The sequence below is a fragment of the Antechinus flavipes genome, chromosome 4, assembly GCF_016432865.1.
Source record: "Antechinus flavipes isolate AdamAnt ecotype Samford, QLD, Australia chromosome 4, AdamAnt_v2, whole genome shotgun sequence".
Lineage (NCBI taxonomy): Eukaryota > Metazoa > Chordata > Mammalia > Dasyuromorphia > Dasyuridae > Antechinus > Antechinus flavipes.
This window is the reverse complement of record NC_067401.1, coordinates 475,694,678-475,715,897: the sequence shown is the minus strand read 5'-3', so window position 1 is coordinate 475,715,897 and position 21,220 is coordinate 475,694,678. Positions and strand designations below refer to the sequence as shown.

General features: G+C 44.6%; 1 protein-coding gene across 2 annotated transcripts in view; it reads right to left on the bottom strand.

Annotated features, from left to right (window-relative positions):
- Positions 1 to 21,220, bottom strand: part of FAF1 (Fas associated factor 1) — a 402,722-nt gene that overhangs the window by 64,502 nt on the left and 317,000 nt on the right. For both annotated transcript variants that reach the window (XM_051999721.1, XM_051999722.1), the window contains exons 13-14: positions 16,859 to 17,013; positions 1,016 to 1,152 (exon numbers count right to left, since the gene is read on the bottom strand). In XM_051999721.1, the coding sequence (XP_051855681.1) occupies positions 1,016 to 1,152; positions 16,859 to 17,013 (292 nt within the window). The remainder of the gene's footprint in view (positions 1 to 1,015; positions 1,153 to 16,858; positions 17,014 to 21,220) is intronic.

The following is a 21,220-nucleotide window of genomic DNA, read 5'->3' as shown; positions in this document are numbered from 1 at the left end:
AGGCACAGTCTATGTCATCCCCTACTACAGTGCCTGCCCCTTGCCTGTAGGAGCAAAAAAGGGGTCTGCTGTTTTTTCATGTAAAACCCTTCACAATTTTGACGCATTCCTAGCTTTCAAGTCTGCTTACAACTAGAACAGCTAGCAGCAACCCTGAGACTTAGAATTAGATTCTATGATTTTAAATCCAATACTCTTCTCCTGCTAGACAACTCAGTGAGGGCAAGCCCTGTATCTGCTCCCACCTTCAAATGCTCAGCACCCAGCACAAGCCCACTACCTAGAAGGAGATCCTTTCTGGCCTCTCTACAGCTAATGACACTGTTGATCCCCCTCTCTTGGACACTCTCTTTTCTCAGTTTTCGTGTAACTGCCTCACCTGGGTCTTTGTCTTACCTGTCTGGCTGCTCGGCACAAGTCTCTTTTGCTGGTTCATTGTACATATTAAGCCCCATAAGGTTCTATCTTCTCTCTAATAACACAAGTTAGTTTGGGGAGGAAGAAACCTGGCATCTTGGGGCACCAAGAAAGACTTCAGGTAGAACACTTTCTTGAGTTGAGTACTTGAGTCCTGAAGCAAGACGTCGGTGATCGTGACCAATCACAAGAGAGATGTCCTGCCCTTGACATTTAACAATTATATTAGCTGTGTTTGCACCAGGGACTATTGCTGGCCTTTCCAAAGACTCCTTACACAAAACTCCAGGGCTTGGAGCTGAAAAGGACCTTTCTGATATCTGGCTTGAGTTTCTCCTTTTACAGAAAGGGAAACCGAGGCCGAGTGATTTGTCCAGGGACACACAGGTGGCTGCAGAGCTAAGAATTAAACCCAGAGCTTCTTATTTCAAACCCTGTACTTTCTCCACTGTCCCCCATTGCCTCCTTCTGTTAGAAAACCTTGATGTTACCATGTGGCACAGAGGCAAGCAAGAGGCAAGGGCCCAGGCTCTAGCACCAATGGCACCATGGACCCCGGGAACACGGCCCTACACCGGGGGAGAGTGTGCAGTCTTACCTTGAATTACATTTAACACTTCATTTGACGAGCGTTTTCCCATGATGATGAGGAAAAGTGGAAACTGGTCTGTCTTTTGAGTTCGAATGGTCTGGGCCACCACGCTGCCAAAATGCCTCGTGCACATCGTCAGAAACCTGACAGGAGACAGGAAAAAGAAGGTGAGCTGGGGGTGATCGGCCTCAGCCGAGGTCCTCGGTGGCCTGAAGACAGACAGGGGGCTAACAGCTGAACTCGGCCAGACCTGGCTGCAGTGAAAAAGAGACAAAGAGATGGATCACCTGGGTCCCTCCCACAGTGATCAGCTCAGAGGCCGCTGTATTTGCCTTAGAACAGAGAGAATTTTTACTTTTCCTTTTTTTGGCTAATTAGTGCAAAAACGTAAAGAAGGTTTCAGATATCCATTATTGTTCTAAGCGCCAGGCTTTGGCCCAGAAATCTCATGCTAACATGTCCTCCTCCTTCAGATTCAAGCTCTCAGTGTCTGAAGGGTGTTTTCTCTGGAAGCAGTGGCCTTCTCACTTCATACTTAGTTCTAGGATAAAAACAATAATTCTAAGCTTTTGACCAAAAAAGCTCTGAGATATCAGCATAGTGAAGTCTAGCATTAGTATTCTTACCACGATCGGGAATAAATGAAAAAACTGATAAAGCTTCTCTCCTCCATTAGAGGACTGTTTGAAATTAGCATTTCTTTCAAGAGAAAAGGGTAGCTTATGATATGTTTTCAGATCTGATGGTAAAAAGTAAATGTCATAATAATAATGAATTATGAAAGACCAAATGCAAATACAGAATGCTTTAATAAGATCCAATTTAATAAAGTCTGTAAAAATAATGGACTTTTAATAACACGGGTCACAAAAGGCAAAACAGTGGAAATTCTGAGGGCTGGCCACTGGTACCGGCTTATTAATTCTTAATTATGTTCATGAAAGGCAACTTAAATCGTGTGTTTTCTTATGCCTTATGATAATATTTTAGGTAACAACTGCTCTGAAATGTATGTTCTGGCTGATGAGCAAAGTCCTGTCATCACATGAGCTAGATGGTAAATCTATTTAGAAAGACAAACGGCATTAAAATGCCATGTGCTCAGATTCGTTGGAGACCCAAATTCACAACAGAATTGGCCCCTTTAATTCTTAAAGCCAATATACTTCTTGCTGGGAATCTGTGCCTCATTCTGGAAGTTTTGGTTGAATTTCCCTCCAGGTCTATAATGACAGAAGTCAGTCTCTGGTAAGAGAACAAGTACTGTGGGCCATTAGCAATGCTCTGAGCAGGGGATGTTGCTCTTGTCAACTTTCACAATGGAAGCTCTTCTTCATAGTATATTCGGTAATAACAATTATTATTCATTTATAGTAACTAAAATTTTAGGATGTGCCTTTCTAGTATAAAGAGCATCATTCCCACTTGAGAGATGGAGAAACCAAGGCTCAGAAAGCCTGGGATTCTGCCAGGGTCATGCAGCTGGTAAGCATGTACTGCGGTTTGGACCCCAGAGGTTAGCACACAGACTTGCTGGCCTTTTACTCTTGGCCCTCACAAAGCACCTTTTTCACTCTTCTCTGATGCTTTTGAGTATGTAGCACTTGTCTGTAAGTCATGCCTCTATACTTAAGACTTGGAACTCTTTGAAGGCAGGGTCCATGTATTATCTAAACTTTGAATCTCCCCAATGCTCTACATACAGCAGGAAAATAATAAATGCTTATTTAATTAACCTTTTCACAGAATCAGAGTTTTTAGGGACCTCAGGCTATACTCTGTACCTTTTACCATGTACCCATCAAATTTTCATCTACCTTTGGCAAGAGGACTTTTAGTGATAGGGAATTCGACATCTTCCACTTTTGACTGGTCTGAAGCATTTCATTAATTATTCTTGCACCCAGTCACTGGAATCTTTCTACTTGAGGAACAAGGCTAACCCTGTTTGCATGTGATGACCCTTTAGGTACCAGAAGATGGTTCTCGATGTCCGCGCTTAGTCCTGATTTTCCAGGATAAGTAAATGTCCCCGGTTCTTTCAACTGCGGAATGGCACTGGAGGAAGCACCTCAAAGTCAGGCCTCAAAGCAATCTCTTAACTCAAGGCCCTACAAGTCCACTGCTGGTATCTAGACATTTCAGGGACTCCATGGAAAGGATCAGGGCTGTTCTGGACCAGGCACTGTTCCAGGGGTATAAGTTTTTAGACCACATTTCCCTTGACCATGTCAAAGGGAGATATGTAGCTAGTAAGTGCTAGCCTACTGGCTGTGATCTACTTTTTCTCTGGCTCTTCCTCTAATTAAAATATTTGAAACCTGCCTTGATCCTAATCTGAACATTTTGTGAATTGTGAAATGAAAAAATTATCAAAGTCCACTGTCAGCCATTTCCTAGGACCAGGAGAAAACGAGAACATACTGCTCTCACACCTGGGGTCAGAGTCTGTCTCACAGAGTGGCCATTCTGGCACCCGCTGCACAAGGGACAGGATATCCTGACTGAACAGGATCCCAGTGATGATGACAATGATGACAAAAAGCCAGACTGGCTTGGTACTTTCAGAAATCAATTACAAATCAATTTGGAATGTTACAATTTTCCAAATTAATTTAGTTCTACAATTTATTTTATTATGTCCATTCAATAGATAAATATTAAGCATCTGCTGTGCTAAGAATAACCATTCGGGAAGGAGATAGAGATAAGTATAAGGTGGAGTGGGCCATGCTAAGCAAGCAGAGTGACTCCAAGCTAAGTGCTACTGAAAGTTCTGCTTGGGGAGAAGTAGAGAACTGGAGGCAGTTATCAATAGAGAAAGGTTTCCTGATAAAGGTGGCACCTGAGCTTATTTTTCAAGGTGGGCAGAAATACAAGAGGTGACAAGGGGAATGTCAAGCTAAGACAATCTTCTTTTACAACCCTTATCACAAATTTTGAGTGGTTACTTTCCTTCAAGGAAAAAGAAGGATGATGCTTTGCTATGAGTCTAGTTTCCAAAGTTCTGTGACAGAGAAAGCCATCATCTCCAGAAATGTCATTAATGGTGATCATCATTACATGGGAAAGGAAAACTGAAACACATTGTACTATTTTCAATTTAAAGCACAAAGGAATAAAGACAAAATTATATTTTGATTGCATTTGACTCAAGCCTTGAATGTCTCAAGTGGAGAAGGTAAATCAATCCATCCATTTTATGGTAACTCTGTTAATTTTAATCTGTGCACACAGCATAATTGAGGGCATATTTAATTGGAAAACGAGGTGGAAATGGGGGCATGGAAGTTCAGGGAGGAGAAAATGTGTAAGGCTACTTGATTACTCTTTTGGCATAAAATATGAGCTCTTCCAGGAACTTCGGGATAGATGGATAAGCAGATCCTCCTTTTAAGGAAAGACAGGGATGAAAACCACAACAGATGAGGAGAGAGGAGGATGTGCTGTCTGTACCAGTGGAATCATGGAAGCACTTTTTCTCTGAACTCTGGAGGGAGAGAGGTAATGCAAACACTTGTTTCTCTATATTGGAAGATGAGAGAGGTTCTGTGAGATGAGTCACCTGCCAGGGAAATAAACTTTTCCTTCCAGGAAATGCAAGATTAATGCTTCCTGAAATAACATTTTTATTTTTTTTCTATAAGGTTCCCCACTCATTTCTTTTTTTTGTTATTGTTTTTGATTTTTAGCATTTTTATTTTTGAGTTCCAAATTACATCTCTCTCTCCCTTCTCTACCTCTTCTCTGAAATGGTAAGCAATCAGATATAGCTTATATGTGTACAGTTAGTAAAAGATTTCTGTATTAGTCAGTCCTTTTGTATAAGACTCCTCAAATAAAAGAAAAAAAAAAGAAAGTAAAAAGTAGCAAGCTTCAGTCTGTATTCAATCAGTATCAATTCTTTCTCTGGAAACAGAGAGCAGGCATCATTAGTCCTTTGGGTTTGTCTTGGATCACTATTGCTGAGAACAGAGAAATTATTCATAATTCTTTATCAAATAATATTGTTATTGCTGTTATCCTATACCGTGCATTTCTCCTGGTTCTGTTCACTTCACTATGTATTAGTTCATAAAAGTCTTTCCAGGTTTTTCTGAAATCATCCTACTTATTTCTTACAGTAAAATAACATTTCATCACAATTATAAGCCACAGCTTATTTAACCATTGCTCAACTGAAGGGCATCCCTTTGATTTTCAAGTCTTCACCACCACAAAAAGAGCTGCTACAAATATTTCTGAATAGGTCCTTTTTCTTTTTTAAAATATCTTTAGAATATAAACCAAGAAGTGGTATTGCTAGATCAAAGAGTATGTACAGTTTTATAGCTCTTTTGAGTATATATGCAGATTGTTCTCCATATTGGTTGCAATTCCACCAACAATGAATTAGTGTCCCAGTTTTCCCACATTCCCTCTGACATCCAACATTTTTCTTTTCTTTTTTTATCTTTTTGGGGTCACATTAGTTACTGTCTTAGGTTTGAGGTATACCTCAGAGTTGTTTTAATTTTCATTTTTCTGATCAACAGTGATTTAGAACATTTTTCATATGACTTATAGATGGCTTTGATTTCTTTGTCTCAAAACTGCCTATTTATATTCTTTGACCAAAATTTGTCAACTGGGGAATGGCTTGTATTTTCTTAATATATAGTTAATATATAGTTCTCTATATATTTGAGAAATGAGGCCTTTATCAGAGATACTTATTACAATTTTTTCCTCTAGTTTTCTGCTTTCCTTATAATTTTGGTTGTAATGGTTTTGTTTGTGCAAACCTTTTAAATTTTATATAATCTAAGTTCTCTATTTTACATTTTGTAATGCTTTTTAAAATTTTGTTTGATCCTAAAGTTTTCTCTATCCATAAATCTGACAGATAAACTATTCCATGCTCTCTGAAATTTTATAATGGTATCTCCCTTTATGTACAAATAAAAAATATGTCTTAAGCACTGTGCTGATGGCGAGGAATACCAAGAGAAGAAGCAAGAGAATTCTAGCTCTCAAGGAGCTCATGTTCTAATTTGGGGAGATAACATACAAAACAAAGTTCAGTTTTAGGATAGCAGAAGAACTAAATGGGCCTAAAGGTTCAGCGGGACAAAAGGCAAGGAAGGTTCCAGGCACCTGTCACTGCATCAGTGGATGAGAGGATGGTGCTAGGATCCAGAGGGTATCGAGGCAGAGTTCCCAGTAACTCCAATCTCTTCAAGCTCTGTGAGTGGTCAAGTAGCCCGGAGAGGTCAAAGGGGGAAGGGCAGCCTTGTCTGGGATATGCCACTAGAAAATCTCAGAGTTGTAGGCTTAGATCACAGAGCAAGACTTAAGAGGACACTAAGAATGCAGAAGCATTTTCCATTAAGGAAAGGCCTGGAGGTGGAAATGGAGAGGAGATTAATTATACTAAATAGCAGTGTGCTTACAAGGTCCTTTTCAGGTCTAAGTCTGAGAGAATGTCATTCTGTTTTTAGATGATTTAGTGAAGTGGAATCAAACCATCAGTCAAAAAAAAGCATTTACTAGGGTAGCTAGGTAGGGCAGTGGATAAAGCACCGGCCCCAGGGTCAAGAGGGCCTACGTTCCAATCTGGCTTCAGGTATTTACTTGCAAGGAAAGTCATGTATTCCTGACAGCCTAAAAAATTCTTTTTAAAAAATTAAGTATTTTCTAAGTACCAGATATTATGCTAGGACTTGGAGTTACAAACACAAAAGGGAAATGATACTTGCCTTCAAAGAGCTTATATTCTACAGGAGGGATAAAGGTACTCCCAGGGATATATAAACAAATACCCAGTGGGTATTTTGTGGGGGTGGCAGTAGGCAGCTGGGATCTCTTGAAGGAAATGTCTTAATTAAAGGTTCTAAGAGACAGTGGTAGGGGGAAAAGCACTACAGATAGGTATAAAGGATAATCTTTGCAAAGATGTCATGTGTGAGAAGGCAAGAATTGTAAAGGGTTTAAAATGTCAAAGGCAGAAGTTCGTATTTAATTCTAAAAACAATGAGAAGTCACTGTAGTTTCTTGAACAGGAAATGTAATGATCAGACAAGGATTTGAGGAATATTAAGGTGGAGTGTTGTGTTGAATGAATTAGAAAGGCAGAAATGAGAAAAGGGGAGATCAGCCAGGAAGCTATTGTGATAATTCAAATGAGGAGTTATGAGGACCCAAGCTATAGAGGTTGTGGTGTAAATACAGAAAATGAGAACAAATGCAAAGATTTTGAGCTTGGAGGTTGGTTGGAAATGGGGAATAAGGAAGAAGAGGAAGGAGAATGCTAGCTAAGTAAATGAGACCAGGTGATGAGGAGGATCTCAAGGGAAAGTAGGAGAAGAGGTGGGTTTATAGGAAAAGAAGTTCTGTTTAGGACATGCTGAAACTGTGGTGGCCGTGGGACATCCTGGTAGACAAGTCTAGCAGGTACCAGGAGAGACTCATAGAGAAAGATAAGAGCTGGTTTATGTAAATTTTATAGCTAGTAGAGCTAAGAGTTGAATCTGTGGGACATTATAAGATTCCCATGGGAGAATATGAAAAGAAAAGAGAGGGACCAGGACAAAGCCCTTGGATAGACCCACACAGAAGTGATTTATGACCCCTGAAAAGCAGATCAAGAAGTAGCAGGGTCTTCTTACAGGCAGATTCACAATAGATGTCACGGGGAAAGCAGCCACAGCATCCCTTCACTCTTGGTTTGGAATACATTCCTTCCCTCCCCTAAATTCTATCTCCAAAAGCACCTCTCCATCCTTTAAGATACAATTCAGGGACTATTTTTTACATGAATGGTAGTAAACTCAAATAGAAATAGAGGCCCCTAAATTAGACAGAAGATCTCTAGGGGCTGCATATTGCCTTCATTTAAAAATGTGATACTCATTTAAAATTACATCTTATTGCATTTTGTTTATTTTATTAAATATTTCCTGTAACATTTTAATATGGTTTGGGCACCTCAGGAGTCTTGTGAGTTGCATTTGGCCCACAGGCTGTGTTTACTTAAAGTTTTTTTCTGATCCCCTACTTCCCCTCCAAATTCTAGTATCCTCCTCCAAACTACTTTTTAGTATCCACTTCATATTTATGCTGCATGTTTACATATGTCCTTGTCTCTTTTATTAGAATGTAAAAATTGTTTCTTTGTACTGACACACAGCAGGCGCTTAATAAATGATTTCTGACTGAATGAATGACAAGATCGTCAACTATATTATATCCAAAGCTGCAGAGGTCAAGAGGATGAGGTCTGAGAAAAAGTAATTTAGATGATTTAGCAACAAAGAGATCACAGGTGAGCCTGGAGAGGAGAGATTGTGGTTAGTGATAGGGCAGACATCTGATTGCAAGGAGGAGAGAACTAAACGGGAGGTGAGAAAGCAGTGGCAACAAGTGCAGAGGAGTGTGGCTAGGAGTGGGAGAAGAGGCTCAGGAGGGCAGTCTGAGGAGATGGCAGCAGCAGGGGGCTGGCTGGCACCAGAAAGGAGAGGGCCATCTCATCCTCTGAGACTGGCAAAAGAAAGGAAGATGGTGGATAACGCCAAGGGGATCTGTGACATGGGACTGGGGGAGAGAAAGCTTCTGATGGCCAGCTTTTTTTTTTCAATAAAGTCAAGGTCCTTGCTGAGGGAAAAAGGAAGTGATGAAGGTGGCTTAAGTCAAGAAGAACCGGGACGTCCACCAGGGACAAGGGATGGCCTGGTACATGGCAGCCTGTAACACATATGTCTGTGGTAGACTTGGGCAGTGTCCAGCAGTGTGAGCAGGAGGACAGAAGGCAATAATGGTGGAAATTCAGGGCTGGGATTTGGGAAGGGATGAGCAATGAAAAGACAAGGGAGCAAGTGACTCCAGCATTTGGGGCAGAGTCAAGCCAAACTGATGCCCAAAAAAGAAACACGAAGGCTTATAGGTTGGAATCCTGGCCTGGCAGGGAAATGGGAGGCAACAACCAGGTCCCGAGCTGACAGGGTTGTCCCTTAAGAGACATGTCAGCAATTGTGCTAAGTGTTCTGCCTATTCTCATCAAAGGCTGCTCTTGACAACTGTATCTGATTCAAACATGTTCTTCCTGAATAGCAGTAATCAGATTAACAGAGGAAAAACCACTCTTTCTGCTCCAATGTTCCCACTGAAACACTGTGACCTTTTCCACCACGCAGTTATGGTTTTAACCCAAATCACCCAATGTAGTCCTTGGGGAAGCGCTTTTAAAAGGGCTATGAGAAATCGTTTTCAAGCAGGTATTTTTAGAAGGTTAATTTTCTATTTTAAAGCAGGTGATTGGAGTATCATCAACAAGTTAGCCATCATCGATATACAGACGTGCTTTTTTGAAATCCAAAGAGACAATCACCTTTCCTCCTTTGCCCCTTTTCCTCCTCTCAGAGCTATTAGGAAGCTATTCAGAAGTGCCCCCCGGAACAATGCTGTGCAGTAATTATGACGAGCTGACAAAGAGCTGTGAACAATTACAGAGCCCATTTGGAAACCCTACACTAATAAAGTCATTAGATGCCGCCCTTGCCATGGTCCTTCTAAAGGCTTCTGAAGTTACAAGAACACCCGGCATTGTTTGTAGGGACAATTGCTGCTGGCAGAAACAAGCCTTGAGTTAAACCGGGCTGCAAATTGATCTTGACATTCTGTTAAGGCCGCCACTGAAATCAAAAGCAGAGGAGAGCAGGAGAAAATGAGTAGGTAGGATGTAATCATGGAACAGGAGGGGTTCCTCCTCACCTTCTCTCCTCCTCCTCCACAAGACAAACCAGGGGAGAAAATGACAAACTCGCCTGTGGTTTAGAACTTGGATTTTTCAGAGCATTAATCTGGTTCAACCCGGGATGGTCAGGCTGCCAGGTGAGAATTTTCCTTGAAAAGGACAGGAAGGAAAATGTGGCAGGAAGAAAGACAGAGAGGGGTGGAAGGGGGAAAGATAGACTGACAGAGATAGACCAACAGAGATAGATGAAGAGAGAGAGAGAGAGAGAAGAGAGAGAGAGAGAGAGGAGAGAAAGAGAGAAGAAAGAAGAGAGAAGAGAGAAGAGAGAGAGAGAAAGGGGTAATGAAGAAAGAGAAATTAAGATCAAATTCTTTCCACAGCCAGTGGGAAGGATCCCCAAAACTCAGTACTCTTTGTATGTAAAGGACGGCCTGTCTAGTGGGCTGATAAGCAGACCACAATGTAATAGGAAAAGAATGAGTTCCATCTAAGAGATCTGGCTTCATTTGCTGGATGTGGGATCCCGGGCATCTCTGGACTTCACTCTGTATCAATACTTGGGTCTCTCATCTGGAGGGGAACTCAATGCCTGCCATGCTCCATCTAGCTCAAAACTCCCATTTTATGGACGAGGAAAAAAAAGCCTCAGAGATTAAGTTTCTGACACAAGATCCCACTGGGAATAAAAAGTAGGGATTCAAATACAAGTCCCCTGAGATCAGGTACATGTGTTTTTCTCCACAATAAAAAGAGGGACCACAGAGCTCACACTACTCAACTTAAGATGCTGGTTCTGCCATGAGCAAACACTTTGTGCATCCTGAAGTGGTGTAGAAATGTGAGTTTTAATACTGTTATTGTTCTCTGAGCGCTGGAGCAGGAGGACTGGGGGTGGGGACGGAGGGAAGGGACGGCTCACAGCTGCAGAGTAATACTCAGGAAGCCTCATCGAGCACAGACCCCAACCCTGAGGTACATCTGCTGGGTCAGGGGGAGGGCCAGCACCACGGAGGGGGTTAGTCCAAAGGTCAGTCCCTCTGAATATGGCTAATTACAGAGAGGGAGGATGCAGGTGAAGGGAGCCTGCTGACAATAAGGGCTTAAGTCAATTAACTCTGGCCAAAGACTCAGTAATGTGGAAAAGGACCCCTTAGAGGTGCCGGTGATCAGGCACCTGTCAGCTCACAGAGGAAGCTGGCCCTTCCCTGAAATCCTGCACCCAAGGCTTGAAGTTCAAAAGCTATGAGATTAGGCAGCCTGGGAAAGGAGGCCCCGCTTGTGCCGGGATTTATAATATGCGTGGCACCCCAACGATGGAGCTCCCAAGATGGTGGGATCTGGCATCAGAGGGCCTCGATCCCGGCTCTTCCCACTTCCCCTGTGTGGGCCTCCGTATCCCACGGATTAGAGAGATTATCTCTAGGTCCCATTATGTTCAGGTAGTCCTAAATCCAAAGATGTAGAACCAGAAATCAAAGACAAAATATACTCAAGTGCTTTTCAGGCATTGACTGCAAAGTGGAGCCTAAAGACCTCTGGCCAGGTCCTGATTGACTGCGGCTTCTTGAGCAAGTCAACGAATCACTGATGGAGTCCGTCGTGTGAGTGCGGCAACCTGGCCAGGACTCGGGAGACACGACCGGGAGAGGTCCCCGTTCTCCTGGCACCGGGCGCACAAGGAATGGAGGCCTCTGGAGGGCTGGCATTGTCTTCGTGCTTGCCCAGAGTTGCTGGTGTCACGATCGCTGGGAATCCTACCCCAGTCCTATATATGGAGCCTAGTGCAGGCACAGCCCAGCAATCCATCAGGCAGAGAGAAGAGGGCATCCTTTCTTTTTACAGCTGGGGAAACCAAGGTCCAGGGAGGGTCACACTAACCATAAGCAGGGAGTGGGACAGAGTGTGGAACACAGCGTCAGGAAGACCCGAGTTCAAATCTAGCCTCAAACATGCCTAGCTTGCCTCAGTTTCCCCTGCTGTAAAACAGGATGACCAGCTACCTCACAGGGTGGTTGTGAAGTTCAAATAGAGAACGTTTGCAAAGCAGTATGTAACCCTGCCAGCTGGTTCTGAAGAGTAACCATCAGCTGCAGAGTCTGACCCCAGGGCCATGAGGATGGGATGGAAGAACTGGGAACATGACACTTCTTCCCATCTTTAAAAGGCTGTGATGCTGAAGAGAAACTGGTCTTGTTCTGCACGGCCACCGAGGAGAGAACCAGCAACAAAGGGGGCAGGCCCAAGGCCGGGAAAAGCTGACCTCAAGAGCTATCCCACGGCGGGCGAGGAGATGCCTACTAGGCCTCTCTCAACCCAATTCTGTGTTTCACTATCGTGACACTATTAAAAAATCAAAGGATAGATCCCTGGACTTTGACCCTGTGACCTATGACACTGTTTACCCACTTGTGCAATGGAAATAATAATCCTCCCGTCCCCTAACTCATGTGGGACGCACAGACAGTGTTTGGGACCCCGAGGTCCCTTCCTGCTGCCAAGCAGGAGAGCAGGGTGGCTGAAACTGTGGCTCTTTGTCACGTGACTTTCCCCAGAATGGCTAGGACCGGAGGGCAGAGCTGGCACTGGGAGGGCCCTCGGAGGCCTGGCTTGGCCGCTGGTCCCACTGTCCCTTACTGCCTCTGGTCTGGGGCTCTGTGGTGGCTTTAACATTCATAAAGCACCTGACTTATTGTTTCATCTGATCCTCACCAGGACTCCCTGAGGCAGGCACAATTAGGCCCATTTTACAGATGCAGGGAGGCTGACTGTGTCTGACAGGTGGTATGATATTTGCCCTAGGACCTCCAAGGTTATTGGAAGGATCTGATCACTTTGATAAGATACCGATTCACTCCTCTAGGAATCCCCTTATTCTGACACATCTGCCTCGTGTGCTCCTCCTGGTCCTGGCCGATCGCGGCCTGATGGTCTGTGGCAGGAGTGACACCTCCCGAGCTCCCCGGCCTCGGCGCTGCTTCTTCCGATTCTGCGCCTTCGTCAGCCCCTCCAACTGCTGACTTACGGCAGACTTTCAGGTGAAGAGTCTTAAATCAGCCTCCACTTCACCTCATGCATCTGGGACGTCCTGGGAATGCTCAGAAAGCAACAGCGAAAAGATCTCCAGTGAAATAACAGGTTTAAGGAAGAGGATTCAGGAGGAGGGAGAAGAGCACTGGCCACAGCTTGGCTCACTTCTCACTAGCCAGGTGGCAACCTTGACAAGCTTCCTCTGGGTCTCAGGTTCCTCCCCTGTAAAATGGGCACAATCATATGCTATCCCATAAGTCCATTTCTCCGTGGTGTGCTGCCCGGGGTCACTAGCAGGCGCTCGTGAGCTGCTCTCAAAAGGAGGGGAATGGGGCTTCCTGGGCCGTGGGTGACAACTTTCCCCAGAGCCCTCACAGTGGGCCAGGGAGTTAGCAAAGAGCCCTGTTTTATGAAGGAGGAAAACAAGCCTCTACCAGGGGTGTACCCGACACTTCTTCCAGGGGCTCCCCTGGGTCTGACTCCTGACTGGGGGCAGGCTCCCAGCCCCAAGCTCTGCCCAGAGGCAGCCATGGGTGTGATGGAACATGTGGGACACTGTCAGCCCCCGTCCTCGGAGGGCGGCCGAGCTCTGTAACTCTGGGCCATACGTGTGAGACACTCAGATGGCCACGTCTCTCCCCTACTTTACACAAGCACCGATAAAGGTCAGTGGGAGGACTGGGAAAATGGGGCCTCTGAACTCAGCACATGGAGTTCTCAGGGGAGAACAGATGATATCAAGAGAGAGAATGCACGATTCATCCACCCTGAAGACAAGGTCTACAAGTGACAACAACCAGAAATCAGTTTTTCTGGTCACTGATTTTTTTTTTTTTTTTGTTAGGGAAAATTACAAATTTGGAATTTGAACTCGAGTTCTTTAATAACATAATCTTTTCATTCGATATTCTAAAAGTCACATGCTTTCCCATTACTTCTCTGTGTGTGAGGGTCAGAGGGAAGTCTAACGCTTTTTGTTTTGGTATGTTCCTGGACCAGAATTCTTTGAGCAAAAGCAAATTATTGGAATTTGGGTGTTCCCGTATGTATAAGCCTCAGTTTGCCTTTCTTTAAAACAAGCGAGAAAAAGGAGTTGCTACTCCCTGAGCCACTCTGAAGTTCTCTTCTTTGCTATGTTCTAAGGTTCTCTGCAGGTGGAGCATTCCACATTTTGGGTTCTGAGCTCCTTGCCATGGTGCACAGGGAGAACACTATGGGCAGTGGAAGATCTGACAGTGACAGGGACTGTCTTGTAAAGAGACAGTGTCTTTGTAGAGCTCTCCTGAAACCCCTAAAAAAGCCCACGCCGCACCAACACGCAGGGTGACTGACTCCTTTCAAAGCCTTTTGTCTCCGTTATCTCATACCCTTTTCAGGGCAGGCCTCCAGCCTTCTGCACTGGAAAGAACAGCAATTTGGCACCCCAAAATGCAAGTTCAAATCCTGTCCCTTCCATTTTGTGATGGGGCAAATCCCTCCCCCAAAAATAAGGGGTTTGGCAGCACTCCTGACCCTTCTTTGGGAGTTGTCGAAGCCAGGGCAGACACGAGAACCCGGGTCTTCACCAACCAAGAGAGCACAGACTGAGAGCTCCTCCAGGGCCCTGGGAGGCTGCTGTCATCCATTTCCAGGGCTGGCAGTGGCTTCGGGTGGCTTGGTGCGTAAAGATGAAGGAAGCCGCCCAGGTAGGACAGACATAATTAGACACCTCAACTTGGGAGAATCACCTCTGACCCGGATGGTGAGAAAACTCTGGGGAAGTGGAGCCCTCTGTTTGCCATAAATTATTTAAATTCATTGGTCTCTTAGCTTCTTAGACAACTGTGGCAGATCCATGCTGACTGCCATCCAGGAGGGAGCCTTTCCTCCAGATCACTTTGTCTTTTCATACACAGAAAAAGCCTCCTCCTCTTGTTGGACTGTCGCTGCATATGGTGCACGGAGGAGTGGGGGAGAGGCGAGGGGAGCAGTGTCTCCTTAGATCTCTGCGTCGTTTCTGGGAGAATCAGCCATTCTCGGGCTAAAAAGAGTCCTAACTCCTTACCCAAAGATAAAGAGTTAGATCGCAAACGAGGCAATCGCTTTCAAAATCCCAAGGGCAGGGCTGGGGGGAGGAGGAGAAGGAGAAGGGAGCTCGTCCCCACCTCACCTCGGCCTCTGCTTTATTCTTAAACGGGTTTTTCTTTCCCAATGTTCCGGAGTCCTGACTCTCGCTCGTTCCCGTTATCCCCCACCCCCAGCATACTTCACAATCGGTTCTGGGCCTCATTGAGAAATCGCTATAAAGCCTTCACCAGGCCTTTATTTGGCGTTTTAAAAAGTGTCATAAGGAGTTAACAGGACACAGCTGTACGGGCTCTGTCTAATCAGCAGCTTCTGTTGCTTTGGTCACCGCAGGTATCTGTGTAACCTGCACACTCCGATTACTAGTGTATCAAAGTTGTACCACTTCACAGACTTCTTGAGGGAAACATAACAAAGCAATTACATGGCTGTTGATTGTCAGTCAGAAAAAAAACCCTCCAACACTGTTTTTCAAAAGAATCGACACTGCAATTTTTTGTCATTGTAAAATAAAAGGGGCGAGGGAATTAAATGGGGACGGGAACAACATAACAGCAGGTAGCCAGCTGAACTTCGCCACTACAGATGGTTTAGAAATAGTGTTTCCTTCTCCATCGAGCTGGGGGATAACAAGAAAGGAGGAGCTTCCTCGCTGCCACTGAATGGCGGTACCCAAAGGGTTAGCCCAGGCTCCAGGCTCCAGGCTCCGACTGGCCTCATGAAAAGCCTCTGATGCCGCATTTTTTTTTATCTGTTTTGGGCACTGCTTTTCATCACCTTTAACTGAGTGTGAATAATCACCCGATTTCATTTAAACAAATACAGGTGCTGAAGGCCCTTGCTCTGTGGAGCACAGGGAGCATTTCCAAAGCAGGGTGAAGGGAGCCAGCTCCCGCTCCCGACTGCCTGGTGAAAGAATGAATGCGTGCAGGAAGAAGGGACGACGGCTCTTACACCCCAGCAGCATCGAGAGCAAGGATCATTTCTGTTGCATCTCTCACCCTAACCCCCAACAAATTCGGGAAGTCCAACGAGCTAAAAAGACAAGTCTGAGGATTTCTAACTGTTCTGCCTACTGCTTAAATGAGAGCAGCAAAGTAGCCAGGACCCAAAATGAATTCATTTAATCTCTTGTTCACAGGCCGGCAACTGGTGATTAGGAGTGTGTTAACACAACCAAAGTAGCCTCACAGGGTGTGCTGGAGCCACATGTGTAATTAAACACTCCGGACTCTCTCTCTGCTAAGAAACTCAAACAGGCTTGACTCGGAGAATTATTCTTTGCTCGGAGATATTACGATGAATAAACTAAGTAAACTTCTCCCTGCAGTGAAGGAGGGGATTTTTTCCCCCTATTGAGAATATGGATGCAATTGCTGGCTGGGTGCAAAAGAATGTGTGCAATAAGGCGATTACATCAATTAGTGTATGGTAGAGTTAAGCCATTCCTAACCCACAGGAGCGCTCTTCCTTCTTCACTGAAGTTATTAAAAGTAAACTCATCATTAGCACTATGTGTGACACTTAAATGTTGGTTGAACCTTAAATCATTACTGAAACAGACTTACAAGGCTTGAGAAAACTCATGGTAATGATTTTTACTGCTTTTAACAGAGGCTAGAAAAGTGTGTGTGTGTTTCAGAGAGAAAGAGACACAGACACAGACAAGGAGACTCAGACACACACAGAAACAAAGAAAGGGGGGAAGGAAAAAAGAGAGAGAGAGAGAGAGAGAGAGAGAGAGAGAGAGAGAGAGAGAGAGAGAGAGAGAGAGAGAGAGAGAGAGAATATATGTATGTGCATGTGTTTCCATATCGTACACTTGTTTGCATGTTTGCCCATGGCCAAGCATCCCCCAACACAGAAGCATTGTTCTTTTAGCTATCATCTAAGGCAATGGGCTAACAGAGGCTGAGGAGGGAGGTTCCAGAATTCTGTCTTCCTTAACCCATAAGCCCCTTGCCAGATGATGACCGTTTTGAAGGGGGATAGAGTAAAGGGAGTTACCTTGGAAATGGATCAATTACCTTGCTCTGTTAGCTTCTTTTGTCATATCCCATGCCCAGGTTATGAAATTCTGACTCAGATAAGAGACAATGGATTCAGCACAGAGCATTTGTGAGCAGAAGACGTTGGTTAAAACACTTTCATCATGGTGGAGGTAGATAGCCAGGAGCTTTCTCTGCAAAGAAGAGACAAAGCCGGTCAGTTCGCAGGCCTCCCCCACTTCGGGTTCCTTCTCTAATCTGACAACAGGGAGTGGGGATCAGACGGACGGCTCCCCACCCGTCTTCCTCTTGGCGTTGTCCTAGCACTCTGCTTCCCTCCCTGAGGCTTCAGAAGCTGGGGTACTGAGGTGTTCTTACCCTCTGCACAATGCCCCCCTTACAAATTTCTGTTCATACATGTTAGGCTGTCTCAAGTGGAAACTGCAACAGGGTCACTCACTTTCCCTTGAATAAAAGGCAAGTGCAGTTTTCATATCGAACGCACATTTTCAATTTGTACAGACGCATTAATTTTGAATTGTTCGGCTATTCAGAGAAAAGAAAAACTCGCTGAAGTCTGATAACCAAAATCCTTTTAAATATTTTTGTATATTTTTAATCTGAATGGTCAACATTCCCTTTCTAACTTTGGAAGATGGGCTCTGAAATGACATTTTTTTTTCTGGTTTTCTTTCCAGAAGTGATTTGAGATCCCTTAAAGCCCCCGAGTTACATTCATTCTATACTGACTGAAAAGCTGACAAATAAACAGAATCCACATTGAATTCTGGATAGATTAGATCTAAGAAAATGGCCAATGGGTTTTCTCATATGAAAAATACTTCTTGATTACGCCAGTGATGGGATCTGTCTGGAGAGAGTTTTTCACAGTATCACTCAGATCTGGGATACTGTATGCTAAAACCCCACAAGCTCAAAGAGGAAACTGAAATGGAAACCTGGACTTTTGTTACATGCTTCTATATCTGTGACAAGAGGGTCCTATATGAAAGCATTTGCAAAAGATCAGGTTACAAAAAACTGAGACATTCTGCTCATACTCATTTCTGGTTAAAACAAGTCTCTCTAGTTTACAAAGCATTACTCTTCCCATTTTACACACGTGAAAAAGAAATCTCAGAGAGGGGGAGTAATCCATTGCTGGTCTGGCTGCCAGAGCTGCCAGAGGCAGGGTAGGAAGCCAGGCAATCAGATGAAAAATACAGTCCTTCTGCCCCCACCTCCTTGGCACTGTTAGGGGAGAAGCGACGGCTGGCACTTGGGGATGCTAGGGGTGTTCTCTGCTTTAGGCTGCAGAGACACACACGCTCCAGTTAAAGCTTAAAATTGTTTCATGAGGATGCAGTGAAGGAAAGGGTCAACCAAATTCTAGATCTGCCTTTGGCCTTGCTTGGAAGACACAGGCCCTAGTCACCATGGTGAGGGAGGGGGAAAGAACAGAGCCCTTCACTAAAGCTAAGGAGGGAGGGAGTGAAGGGACAATCATTCCCATCTGGACGAAGAGGCTGAGGTTCAAGGTCACACAGTGAATGTCTGGTCTCCTAATTCTTCCTTCAGGGGTCTCCCTAATGCATGTGTCCCTCTGGAACAGGCCAGACTGAGGAAAAAGTGTTTGTCATTCAGGAAAGTGTCCCCCCGTCTGATAGAAGCTCTTGGTTCAGATCCTGAGCTTTTCCTCTCAGGGTCTCATCTTTCTGATGGGTAAAGGAAGAAAGCTGTATCAGACGATTCCTAAGTTTCTTTCCAGCTGTAAGCCTGTAGCTAACTCTCCCAGTGACTGCTGCTGTTCCCAAGGACCCCTGGATGGGACTAAGGCTCAGACCAGGTCCCAGAACCAGTCAGGGTAGCTCGTTCAAGGCAGTTCCAACTGGCTAGCTGACTGCGTGGGGATCCTCATAAAGACATTTTTAGAAACCACAGAGGTGCAAAGACTTGATGCCATTGAGAAGCAAAGAACTATGATCAAGCTCTGTAGCCTGAGGCCAACCACCTCCCCAATTACTCGGAGCCCAATGTCTCAATCTGGCATTGGCTTGTATGATCTATTTCAGCTCTAACATTCTCTGACTCTATTTTCTAATATTTTAAGGTCACTTCAAGTCATAATATTTTATATACTATGTACAAAGGTTATCTTTGACTCTGATATTTTCTGTTCTCAGAAGATCTCCAGCTCTGACATTCTATGTTCCTAATTCGAAGGTCCCTTCCAGGTCTGGCCATTCCACGTTTCCAAGTTTTGGTATTTTGGGTCATCAGATTTCTCCCATCTCTAACAATCCCAATTCTAAGGTCTTTTTTTTAGCATAATTTAATGATCTGAAGGCAAAACAGACTGCGAACCACAATGTAGGCTCAGATTATTTTCTGAAGGTGATGTTCAGAACACTGCTTCTTCTGAAAAAGATATGCAAAACTAGCAGGGTATTTTTTTTTTTTAAATCACATTTGTCAGGACTTTTGTTAGGATAACTCCAAATGTCCACAGATGTCCTACGGACATTGTCCAACTTGGAATGCGAGAACTGGGGGGGGGACCTTTGGAGTCTGTCTTGTGTGACCAGATAAGGAAACCAATTTTTAGAGGAGCTAGGTAATTTGCCAAGGTCGATGAGTGAATAAGGAGGGGGCTGTCATGGGGACTTAGGCTCTGGATTCCCAGCCCAGTCCAAAAGTGTTTCCACTCCACCAGGCTGGTGATTCTGCATGAATGCATCTCAGCAACTCTATCTAATGCATCACTGGGAACACTCAGCTATCCATTGAAAAATCAGCATCGTTCTGGCCAAACATGGTCCATGGTTAGTTAAATCTTTAAAATGCCCACTTCTTCAAAGAACACCCCAAAGGAACATTAGACTTTGGGAAAGAAATTAGTGATTTACACTGATATCATGCTGATTTAATTTAAATGCTCTTCAAAACAAAACACACATGTGCCCGGCAAGGCCGTTAATAAGCCCAACAAGCCGAGTTCCACCTAAGTGCAGCCAACAATGTTGACTGAAACTAAACTTGAAAATCCAGGCCACGGATGCACAATATCAAGTAATAAAACAGCATCTCTTTGGTGATATTTAATTTAAAAAGAAGAAAGAGGCAGGCGAAGATCAGGCACTGTCTGTTTTGGAGGATCAGCCACTCTGCATTTCAAAGCACTGGTCCCTGCAATATCCAGGTTACTGTGCTAGAATCCCGACTATTATCCAGCCCTTGTAAGAGAGGGAGGGCAAAGATGTGTTTACTCAGTGATTAAGGCCTTAGAATAAGCCTCTCGCTCCTAGAGAGACAGCTCCCCACTTATTCATTTGGGCCAATTCACAAAGCCCCGAAAGATTAAACATCCATGCTGAGAAGACAAGCGAATGCAGACGGTGAAAGAGAAATAAAAATTCTTTAAAAACTCTGAGATGACTTCATTATTTTTCCACAAGGAAACTTTAGGAAAGTGTTTAGTTAGAAAAAAACCCACATTGACCTCTCTCTAAACCCTTAATCTTTCCTTTGTGGCGGGTCTGCTTTGTGGTAAGCGGCTGGCACGGCTCGCTCGCCCCCCTTTTCACTGGGAACGCGGAGAGAAAGGCTCGGGAGCAACTGTGTAAGTTCCAAGGACACTGTGAACTGAAGAGTCCAGCAAAGGACACTGCAGTGAAGCCCGTTTTCAACTCCAAATTCAATGTACAAAAGTGGGCCCTGAAGAAAGCATCCTGGAAAGATGCTGGGCTTGTACAGAGCTGGGAATGAGAGGGTCAGAGGATCTGAGCTTGTTCACATCTGTTGAGCTCAAATGTCTCCCGATGGTGGTAGTGGTGGGGAGTGGGAAGGAGGGGCAGGGACAGACAACACGCTTTGATTTTTACCTCCCTGCACACACATATTCAGACTCCAAGGCTTGCAAGCAATCCTGGGAAGGCTTTGGTCACTGGCTGGCTGAGCCCTACTCTGGGGAAGGCAGAAGCAGCTCATTCTGCATGGCAGGGGCAGATGGCACAATCAGGAGGCCGTACCAGCGTATGGGAACATAAGTGGTAATGTGATCAGCTAACACCTGAGCAGGACAAGGAGCTGCAGCAGCCCAGGAAAAGGCGGGGGGAAGGGGAGGGAAGGGCCTTCTCTCTGCGTGGCTCATCTAGAGTCAGCAAATGGGCACCGGGAGCTAGGAGGTGCTCAGTTTCCCTGGTCAGCTGTTTCAGACCATGTATGGCCACGGTCCTTGCCTTTGGGGCATGGGATTGGGGCTCATATCTCTACCAGCATAGATCGGTCTCTCTAATCATCAGGAGTCAGTCTTTATTGATAAGAGTGCATTGATTGACTAAGAGTGGTAGTGACCACAAGACCATGAGCTGTGACAACTTTTTAGTGTGGAGTCCAATCATT